We start from the raw sequence: 11,706 nt of genomic DNA, 5'->3' as shown, positions 1-11,706 counted from the left end.
TGGCAGCCTACCAATAACCATCCCTCTTCCTCTCCTAATTCAGCACCAGCTTCCCAGTACACCGTCACTGCTGGGAGATCATACCATCCCCGGGGCCCTTGCCGAGACTGTGGGGCTTCAGGACACTCTACCTCAGGGTATCCTGCATGCCCAAAACATGTGGTTGCTCCCAGGCATGTCAACCTGATTAGTACCACATCCTCCCTGGCTGAGCCGCCAGAAAAGTCTCACCCTGAGCGGGTCTGGACAGAGTTCGTCACTATAGCCCCTCTGGATGAGTCTAGCCTAACAGTGAACCTATCGGCTACTGCCGACACTGGCTTGGATATTAGCCCGATCGATCGGGCCAAAGTGCAAGCCAGTGTCTTCATAAATGAGGAAGTCAGGTGGACGGTACCCTGGGTAGACCAGCAATCCATAACTGTTCCCACTGTTGAACTCCGGGTGATTGCTGACTGGAGCATCGAAATTCACCGCCTGGTCGTAGTGAATCCGTATCAGGCACGGACGGGGAATTCCTGCTTGATGGGATATTCTCTGGGGATGCCCGAGCCCCGCCATTCTATTGCCTGACTGCCTCCGCCAGTGAGGCTGTGCCAGAACCTCCTAAGCAGGACACAGCCTCTGTGACAGCTGTGCCACCCTCAACCCAATCTTCCGTTCACCCAAAAGCTAACCGGACCCACCAGCATCGAACACATTCCAGGCCTAGTCTGCAGATCTTGCGACCGGACGGCCACCAAAGAATTACTCCCTCATCAAAAGGAATCTCACAAATTAGCTGCAGGACCTGCAACGTAAGAGGGCACTCGAGAGATGGTCAAAGTGCTCAGTAGGCTAGCATAGATGCCAACTCCACCCGAACAGAGAGGCCCAGCCCTCTCATTAAGACAGGAATTGCTGTCCCAACTCACGCCAGGGACACCAGAGGTCTTGATCCCCGGGTCCCCTTCAGCTTTCTCTGACACCAACTCGTTGCCAGAGCCACTTGCGAGCACTGGTCAGTGCCAAGCTCCGCCTAACTTGGCTGGATGCACCCCGCCAAGCGTACTTCCCATGCCTGGCCCTGAGTTAGTGCCAGTGCTGGATCCAGAACATGACTCGGATCCTCCTATGGGAGATCCACCAAATCTCACAACCGCCATCATCGCACAGTGCAAACCTCCGAACCCTGATGTTTCTTCTTCCCACACTCTTCCATCTGCTGAGGACGACTCTCTGGGAGGCCTGGACATTATCTCTTTTCTGGTCGACCAGGAACTGTCCGGCCAGGACGCTGACGCTGATTCTCTTCCCACGACGGTTGTTGCAGCAACCGAAGTAGGAGACCAGCCCGTAGCCCCTGAGATTGCCCTTGATCCTACTCCTGACGGCACTCCTGGCCATTCTTCAGAGTCAGTATCCTCATCGCCCCCTAGGACTGGCCTAGCCAGACCCTGGACGCCCCCGAAGAAGAAGAAGGGGCAGAAGAAATCCACTTAGCGAGTCAGAGCCATAAGCTCTCTTGGCCCTCATGGCTGTTGACACAGAGCCGCTTCCATCTTAGAGCGATCCTGGCACCTGCCCACAGAAGGTAGCCTGTGTGACCTCTGATCCCGTAGCATTAACCATTAACCACTTAGGCCTTTGTACTACTAACCCTTTTCCACTAACCTCCTTCCAACCCACTCTAGACTCAGACTGATACATTACTTAATCATACATTGTGAATTACCCTTCAGGTTAGTCATGTTTCAATTTGTTGCGTGTTAATCGTCAAGCGTATTGCCGATCATAACTCAGTGCGTGCCATTTGTTAGTGCCAGCTCATTCAGTGCCAGAGTCGTGGGGATAGTAGGTTAGGCTAGGTTAGGTGTTTACCGTGTGCGTTTGCCTAGGCATAGATTTCTCCTGTCATCATAGCCAGTTAGTAGCCATATCTATACCCTTAGGTAGGTTAGGCCTGTAAATTAGCCAATTCAGAACCCCTCTTAGCAGTTAGGTAGGTTCCTTTAGATATTGCAGTGCCACCATACACCCTAGGTAGGGTCATGGGCTGCCAGTCGGGAGGAATTAGATAAGACCTTCACACCCGGAAGGGTGTGAAGGCCTTTCCAAAGGGGGGATCTGTCAAGAGTATATCCCTTCCTCCTGTAGATGCCCGTGCATCATTAATTTTGCAATGTAGTCTGCTATTCATTTGGGCTGTCGGGTCGGGAAAATTGGAGGGCGAAGGAGAAACAAGCATAGTTTGAACTAGATCAGGGCTGTTAGCACCAGTGTATAGCAAGGTAGGAAGCACCGCCCATCGCCTGATTCTGGGAGACAATAGGCCTCCCGCTCTCAACCCCTTTTCACCCCCATCACGTGATGTGGGAGCATTTAGGTATGGGGAAAGTTAATAGGCGTAGTGGGAATAGCCGCCAGGTAGGACCTTAACCTCTAAGTAATTAATATTTAAGTATGCTTTTCCTCTGCCCTCTTTGCTGGTTCTCGTGACACATTTGCAGGGATGTCGAACTAAGGATGAGGTCTTACAAGACGCTGCTGGCTGGGGAAGACAGACCCGTTCTCATCTTTGCCTTGGGTGGACGCTCCGCCATCTTCTCCACTTAAACTGGTTGAAATTACCACAGTTGAATGGCTGAGTCGATTGTTTGGCGCTGCAATTATCAGACAAGGTTCATACATCACAAATAGTCAGTAAACCAGCCCTTCCCCTTCCAATAAAAAACCCCTTAAATTTCCCATTTCCATAAGCTTTAACTCCTTCCTCCACAAAGCAATTTTCCCTTGTTAATAGTCCTGCCCGGCCTCCCATATCTCGCCATTAATTTTTCTTGAATTTCAGTAGAGATCCTGTGATAATCATCCATTTATCCCTCTCCCAGTGCAACTTAAGGGCAATTTAGGCTAAGCAATACCAGTGTTTAAATTTACTCTTTGTGTGAGTGCGATCACGTGTTCATTGTTTAAAGCCCAAGCAATTATGATCCCCATATTGTGCCTACGTGATGTCTTCATATTTATCTGCTGGGCTACGTAGTGGTTAATATTTAACATGTGCAATGTGTAATATTTATAGGGGGATTCCATTTCCTTCAGTGTGTGCCGCCTTTTCTAATCCAGGACCTCTCTTTCAGGAGAGACAAGCTGCTCATTGCACTCCGTGCCCGATAATTCTGACTGCCTTTCTATTCCTGAACTATTCCTGGTCGTAGTCCGATCCTTGAAGTCCGTTGTGGCCTCACCAAAATTTTATATGAATTATTTACCCCATCCTTGAGTTCCCTCCTTTGCAGCATCTAACTGAGACTATTTAGTGTAATCGGGCATGACTAAGCTATTTTTATTGTAACTGGAATAATTGTATTGTACATTGGCCCCCTTATTAATCAGCTTGCTTGTTGCCAATCACTGCATTATTGTTCTACGTATCCGATTAATGAGTCTGCCCATCGGCTACCATTTTGTTTGGTTTGTCGCCTTATTCATTGCTAAATATCTGTAAACAAACCCCTGTAAATTGTAAAAGAATTCTAATTTCAATGGCAACCTTCCTCATTTAATTGTAAAACCAGGAAAATCTGAGGTATGTTTCAAATAATGTTTTCCTTTGTTCATAATCTCAAGTAACACTTGGTTCCTTGGCAGTCACCAGTTTCAAATTTGTTTCAATTCTCTTCCCAAACCAATACCCCAGTTATGACTATATATATATATATATATATATATATATATATATATATATATATATATATATATATATATATATATATATATATATATATATATATATATATATATATATATATATATATATCTATATATATATATATATATATATATATATATATATATATATATATATATATATATATATATATATATATATATATATATATATATATATATATATATATATATATATATATATATATATATATATATATATATATATATATATATATATATATATATATATATGTATATATATATATATATATATATATATATATATATATATATATATATATATATATATATATATATATATATATATATATATATATATATATATATATATATATATATATATATTTATATATATATATATATATATATATATATATATATATATATATATATATATATATATATGTATATATATATATATATATATATATATATATATATATATATATATATATATATATATATATATATATATATATATCTATATATATATATATATATATATATATATATATATATATATATATATATGAATATATATATATATATATATATATATATATATATATATATATATATATATATATATATATATATATATATATATATATATATATATATATATATATATATATATATATATATATATATATGTATATATATGTATATATATATATATATATATATATATATATATATATATATATATATATATATATATATATATATATATATATGTATATATATATATATATATATATATATATATATATATATATATATATATATATATATATATATATATATATATATATATAGTATATATATATATATATATATATATATATATATATATATATATATATATATATATATATATATATATATATATATATATATATATATGCTATATATATATATATATATATATATGTATATATATATGTATATATATATATATATATATATATATATACATATATATATATATATATATATATATATATATATATATATATATATATATATATATATATATATGTATATATATATATATATATATATATATATATATATATATATATATATATATATATATATTTAGAACTGTTTGAAACAGATAAGAATGTTCCAGGTAGGAACATTGTAGCGAACCGATTGGTCTATCTTCAGGAGGCGGTGAAGGGTCAACCTTGTTTCCTCTCGCTCTCTTTCAACAGCGAGTCTTTTCCCAGTGGGTATTTCACACGCCCCTCTCTCTCTCTCTCTCGCTAACATCACAAAGATCTCTTTCGTTCTCGCATGGATTTTTGTTTCTCTCTCATTCCACATTAAAGAAATGAAATGGGTCGTCATATATAAAAACTCAATCTTTCCTACCAAAATAGATTTATTATTTAAACAACCCAACAAGCAATGAATAAACAAATAAAGATTAAAATGCATCATAAATGAAATTGTCAATTAAGAAAACATCTAACTCAAGATTTAGTCTCAGTCCAACTAAAAATCTGATTATGGCTAATAGCCTGCAAACTCAAAAATTCTCACATATTCCATTACAGACTTTTGTAGAGCCCAGTCTCAAGTCTCCCACATAAAATACTAGACATTGCAAAGGTTTGCGACTGTCTTTCTCTATGATCACACCAACATGATAGCATCATGTTATTGCCTACAAAGTCATCACCACATGACACCACAACCATGACATCTTATTAAGCCAATTCTAAGAGCTCGCCACACTCAAAGATAATGTCTTCACGATCCCCGATCTAGGTCTGCTAATGAACGACCGAACTAATTTTTTTGGGCAGAATTAGACACAAAATCGAGATTCTATAACACACGAACTCTTGTATGCGCATAGCGACTTGGTCATATGACTCGGCCAATACCGCGTGTTCATCATACCGCGTGTTAATCACATTGCTGAGATGATCAACTATTTGCTGAATACAATCGATTCTGCAAGTGACGGCTTCAAGAGTACCATCTCGCAACCAAAAATTCTTCCATCACACTCTGTACCTTTTAACATTACGGCGGCCATATTTTCTGAAATAGTGCTCGGCCACCACATAAGAGCGTCTCGCTCTCCTTAACGGCAAACTAAAACAAAAGCATATGTATAAAACATAACAGATAGGGCTTATGCTCAATTAGCAATGTCTACTGAACTACAGCTTAGATACTGCCCTCATGACGTTTTGCACATCTACTGGGGACATTGTCTTAGAGCACTTGCGTGAAGTCTTACAAGCACAAATGAGCTTTACTACTCCCATAATAAGAACTATCAGAAAATAACCACTAAAATCATTAAGACAGCTGGCAATAAATATTCACGGTACTCGACCATGAACGTATCCTCGATCTCTTCCATCGGCGGGACAGTCACCGGTATCTCTGTCGAAGGCACTGGAACTATATCGTGATTGTTATGCATATGACGCATAAATATCTTCTCGGAACTGTTGAACACAGCACGGCTAAGTACGAGAAAGTCCGTAGACAGGATTCTGCAGGATGAGTCGAACAGCTTGGACCCTCGAAGCACGAACGTCGTCGTCTGGTTATTCTGGCACATTGTCGTGATGGGGCACTCTTTTGCAAAACAAGGCAGAAGAGTTCTGGTGGTGATCATGTGGTATTCACGTGGAAACTGTATAAAGTCACATTCAGTCGGAGTCTGTCTATGAACTAAAGACAACTCACAACCATCCACAGACACAACTTGCAACTTAAAACATTACTGTCACTATACTTCTCCCTAACCAAGGTACAACCTGTCTTATAATCAACTCCCAAACCCTGATATTGATCTCCCAAAATGAACATGATCTCCAGCCCCTTCCATATCACTACTAAGTCTCCCAAAAGCACTCGGAGAAGGTCTAATAACAAAACTAACAAAGGCTTCATCATACCACAGGAAGTACTACATCAATCAAACACTCAGACAACCTCACCTTCAAACATCATAATACAAACACAATCTCACTCCTAAACACAAAACTCCATGTAGATAAAAATAACATTTTCTAAGTATCCCAAAGGTAACATGTCACCATAACGACCATCACTGCAGCAATAATTGCTTTAACTTGCATTTGCACTTCTGTCCTTAGAGAATCAGTTTCTTTCTCAACATTAAGAATTGTATGTGGATCATGGAGAATGCAATTGTCACGTTAAGATCTTCTTTCAAACCTTCACTGAAACTGACAAATCATCTGGAACGTCTCATTGTTTCAAAAAATTACTCAATTTCTTATTACTCTCTTGCAACTGATTTAACTGTTTTCAGCTAAAGTCTTTTTGAAAGATGACTAAACTCCCAATGGACAAGGCTCAATCACAGCAATCACGCCAACATCTACAAGAACTAAAGGTGCTGCTCTTTTACTTCTCCTATTCAAAACTAATTCATCTAAAATGAACTTCCAAAGACAAAAAAAGATAAAAAACAACTATTATATACAGTATATACAAATATCAACCCATTTATCCCTCAAACTATATACAAATGTTCCATTACATCCCAACTTTCTTTAACTTTGAAATATGAGTTAATTTCGTCACACCGGTAATTACATCTTTTACTACAAATCTATTCCCTCTTTTGATCTCTATAATCTCAAAAGGTCCGTGGAACTTAGGACTTAATTTATAATTCAGATCATTCCGAACATTCACTTTAACAAACACTCTATCACCCATCGAAAAAGCTACTCCCCTCGATTTCGCGTTACTTTTCTCTACCATTGCACGCGAACTAAGTTCAAGTTCTTTACTGATACATGCAAATCTTTCTCTCGCTGTATTTATCAACAAAGTGACCATAACATCACCTGAACTCGCTCTGGTAACAAATCAAAAGGTCCTTTCAACTTGTACCCATACAAAGCTTCTGCTGGAGATATCTTAATTGTGTCATTCATCATAGTATTGATACTATATCGCACTTCATCCAAAGATCTGTCCCAATGTGTATCGGAACCACCCACTGTCATGCGTAAAGCTTCGATTACTTTCCGATTCGCCCTCTCACATAACCCATTCGCTTCAGGTCTATACGGGATTATAGATACTTTCTTTATCCCCAACAAATTGGCAAGACCCTCTAACGTCTTATTAATAAACTCCCTACCATTGTCTGTGATCAGACATTCCAGAACACCATATCTACAAATTACCCCTTAAAAGAATAGCAACTTCCTCAGCTGATTTTACTTCAGTGGGAAAAGCTCGACAAAACAGGTTAACTCGTCAACAACTACTAATAAAAGTCTTTAACCAAAGCGGACTTTGAGAAGTTACCCAGAATATCCATATGCACTCTCTGAAACAGCCTATGCAGTAAACAGGATATGAACCCAAACGACACGACACCGATCGTCTCAGCTTATTAGCATTGCAAACAGCGCAACTCTTTACAAAGGCCTCCACTGCGGAAAACATATTTTCCAAAGAACTTTGACCTGACGTTTTCATACGTCTTGTCAAAACTAAGTGAGGAGAACCAAATTTACAATGTACAATGTCTAGAACTTGTGGTACTAGACTCTCTCACGATGATTTGTGTAATTTCACCCATGGAGTACCATGAAGTTATACTTAACTTTCCTCACCAACAAATTATTCTCAACTCTAGACCAGAAAAAGGCAACTTATACCCTTTCTTCAGTGAAACTCCCTAAGAAATGCCTTAGCATCTGACAACAATTTATCTTCATCTTGCTTTTAATAGCAAGCCTATGTTTCCAAGTGACATTTCACCCGTAATATAACATTGTGCTTACCCTCACTATCACGAACAACAATCTCTCCCGAGACTGCCGACTCACTATTTCTCCCCAGTATGTACTGTAGAAAGTATGTCCTCTACATGCGATATCTCAGAACTACTAGTATCAGAGACATTCAGACACCAAAAATTTACTCTCGTCTCCCACACAGGATTCAGAATGCACTCCCTCATCCTCGACTGGAAAATATCTGCTCAATGCATCTGCAACCACATTATGCTTACCTTCAATGTATTTCAGGTTTCCATCAAAATCTCTCAATGTCAAAAACCAGTGCTCCAGAGGCGACAAATTTGCTTATTAAAAGCTCTAACATCGGTTGATGATCTGTAAAAATCACGCTTTATTCCAACAACAACATCTTAAAATGAACAAGGCTAGAGACGACTGCAAAAGCCTCCTTGTCCACAACTGACATCAGCCTTTCGTTACTACCAAGTGCTATAAAGAGCAATTGGGTGTAATTCCCCTCAAATTTCTGCATCAAACACGCACCTATACCTTCCTGACTCTGCGTCAGTCACTAAGGTGAACAGTTGACTAAAATCTGGAAACTTCAAAACAGGTGGGTGGAACCAAAGTTCTTAAGCTTCTCAAAAGCTAATTGCTGACTATCACCCCAAACAAACTTAACGTCTTCTTGTAACAAATCTGTCAATGGAGAGCTATTGTAAAAATTTGGACGTACAAAAACAGCAAAGAAATTTACATACCTAGGAACGAACGCAATCTGTTTCCTGGTTTTGGGAACTGGAAAACTCAATGTAACTGCTTTAACTTTCTCATCATTCACTCTGACTCCTCTTTAGAGATAACACATGACCTAAATAGACAATTTTTCTCTTCAGAAACTCACACTTCTAATTTGACCTTTAATCCAGAACCATAATCGCTTAAGGACTTCTTTTAACACCTTTAGATGTTCTTCAATCGTATCTGTGCATATGAGAATGTCATCCATGTACACAAACACCGACTTTCCTAACAAGCCATGAAAACTGTGTTAACCAGTCTAGTAAATGTTATTGGGGACCCTTGTAAATCAAAGGCATCTATTAAACTCGTAATGTCCCTTTGGTACCGAAACTGCTGTATATTTACGGCTACTCTCACAAAGCGGAACCTGTAGAAACCCTTGCATAAGATCTATAGATGAATATATGAGGCGCCCAGCAGAGCAAGGGCGCAAGCGCCATTTTACAAACTGTGAAAATGCATTTAAAGTTTTCAAACATCAATATCTTTCAAACCAACCATACGATTTTAATCTAGTTTTCGTCATTCTAAAGGAAATTTATCTCAACGTACCATATATCGAAAATTTTCCCATTATTATAACATTATACTTAAGCTATAGTATAAAATGCAAGGTAAAGTTAGGTGGACCAGCTTATTATTTTACTCGATAATAACGATTTTTGTGGTTGATTTTACTTTCTTTGGTCTTACCTTAATTATTGGCATTTAACATTGAAAAAAGTCATTTAATCACACACAAAAATAAATAGATAATAAAAAATAAGAAAACTCAATACAAAATAAAGGTAAATAGCAATAAAAAAAACATTGATTGCACTTCCTGAATTTTAAAGAATATGGTTTTAAAATTTTTTAGATGAATGGTAAATAAAAAAATAAAATTCAAAATTAAAAATAATACCATAAACATTAGCACATGAAATTCATGTGACAGGGCATCAACGTTAGCATCTCAGACCGGGGACCTCTTCTTCTTTAAGTATCATTAATCCCTCCTCCTACTTAAGTGTTAAAGTCCGTGAAGTCTCTGGGTACTTTCATGTCGGGGCAAAGTACAGATCCTAGAAAAAAATAAATATAGTAAATAGCAATAAAAAAAAAAGATTGTAACTCTTTCAAAACCATTATTCAGTGCATAAATCTGATTTTATTGTATTTTTACGCAAAATGATGATTAACAAATATAAAAATATAATGGAAAAAATGTAAAAAACTTTAACATACAAAAATATTAAAATACTGCAATATAAAAAACATGCCTCACCTAAAAATTGCAAGAGAGAGATAGCATTTCATTGCCCACCAACTTTGTGGGCTAGTTTCCATTTAAAGCTAAAGTGTGTTTAACAATCATTAGTAATCTGTAGTTCCAGGGCATCAATCTCAGCATCTCTGACCGGGACCTCTTCTTCCTCAGGGAGTATCATGAAGCCTTCCTCCTTCTTGATTGTCAATATTCAGTCCCTGAAGTACTGGGCATTCTCAAGGGCAACGTAAAGTACCAGATCCGAAAAAATCTTTATAAGTCAATAACAATAAAAAAAAAGTGGATTGTATTCCTATTTTAAAACCATTAATCAATGCATAAATCTGATTTTACTATCATTTATACAAAAAAAAAAAAAAAATATAAACAAAAGTAAAAACAACAAGCATTAACTCACCTTGATATCTATAGCTTCCATCCAGAGTATGGGGAGGTGGAAGCAGGCAGAGTTACCTCAGACAAGTTAAAGGTCTTGCGCGAGTACTTCCTCTGCCTTTCCATAAGCCGGACTTGATGGTTGTCAGAAGTGTCTGCTATATATAGCTATTTTTGATACAACCCTTCAAGAACCTGAAGTCTTACACAATGACCCTGGCATCGATGCATTTGGTAGTTTTGGATGTGCGTTTTGTGATGTATGACTGAAGTTCAAAGTTAGTCATTTTTCATTTCGACAATGGAAATTTTTCTTGACAAAAGCATTCTAGAGTTCCATGTATTCAATTTTGCTGCCTATCGTTATTCCCTCCTTAACCTCACTTCTATATTGCCAAAATGATATCACAAGGCATAAAGTGCCCAGGCACATCTGTACATGTTCAATTCTGGCAATCTTCTTCTTATCTGTTTTAGACATCCGAGGATCATGTTAATATTCTTATTTTTCAGCACAGTTATCAGAAAAAGAACAAGCTTTGTCTGATTGTCATAGTGAAGCCTCAATTTAATAGTTAACACAACTCATTATCTCATGACCCTCGCCTTGCCGTAACCTCATCCCACATGTACATGGTCGATTTCTGAGTTTTCATGTTAAAAACACAAAAGTTGTATCTCACACAGTTTTCTTTTATAAAAAGCAACACTAGTACTAAGCTTGGGCGTCAGCAATGTTTGTTGCAGATCGAAACATAA

General features: G+C 37.3%; 1 protein-coding gene across 1 annotated transcript; it reads left to right on the top strand.

The window, feature by feature from the left end:
• Positions 1-846: 846 nt before the first annotated feature.
• LOC136844092 (uncharacterized) lies at positions 847-1,482 on the top strand. The gene has a single exon (XM_067113106.1). It carries the CDS (start codon positions 847-849, stop codon positions 1,480-1,482), a length of 636 nt encoding a protein of 211 aa, XP_066969207.1.
• The last annotated feature ends 10,224 nt before the right edge of the window (positions 1,483-11,706 follow it).

The sequence above is a fragment of the Macrobrachium rosenbergii genome, chromosome 12 (genome assembly GCF_040412425.1).
Source record: "Macrobrachium rosenbergii isolate ZJJX-2024 chromosome 12, ASM4041242v1, whole genome shotgun sequence".
Lineage (NCBI taxonomy): Eukaryota > Metazoa > Arthropoda > Malacostraca > Decapoda > Palaemonidae > Macrobrachium > Macrobrachium rosenbergii.
This window is presented reverse-complemented; position numbering and strand designations above follow the sequence as displayed.

Excerpts from the sequence above, each read along its gene's own strand:
- LOC136844092 (XM_067113106.1), top strand. The coding sequence starts at position 847 with ATGCCAACTCCACCCGAACAGAGAGGCCCAGCCCTCTCATTAAGACAG.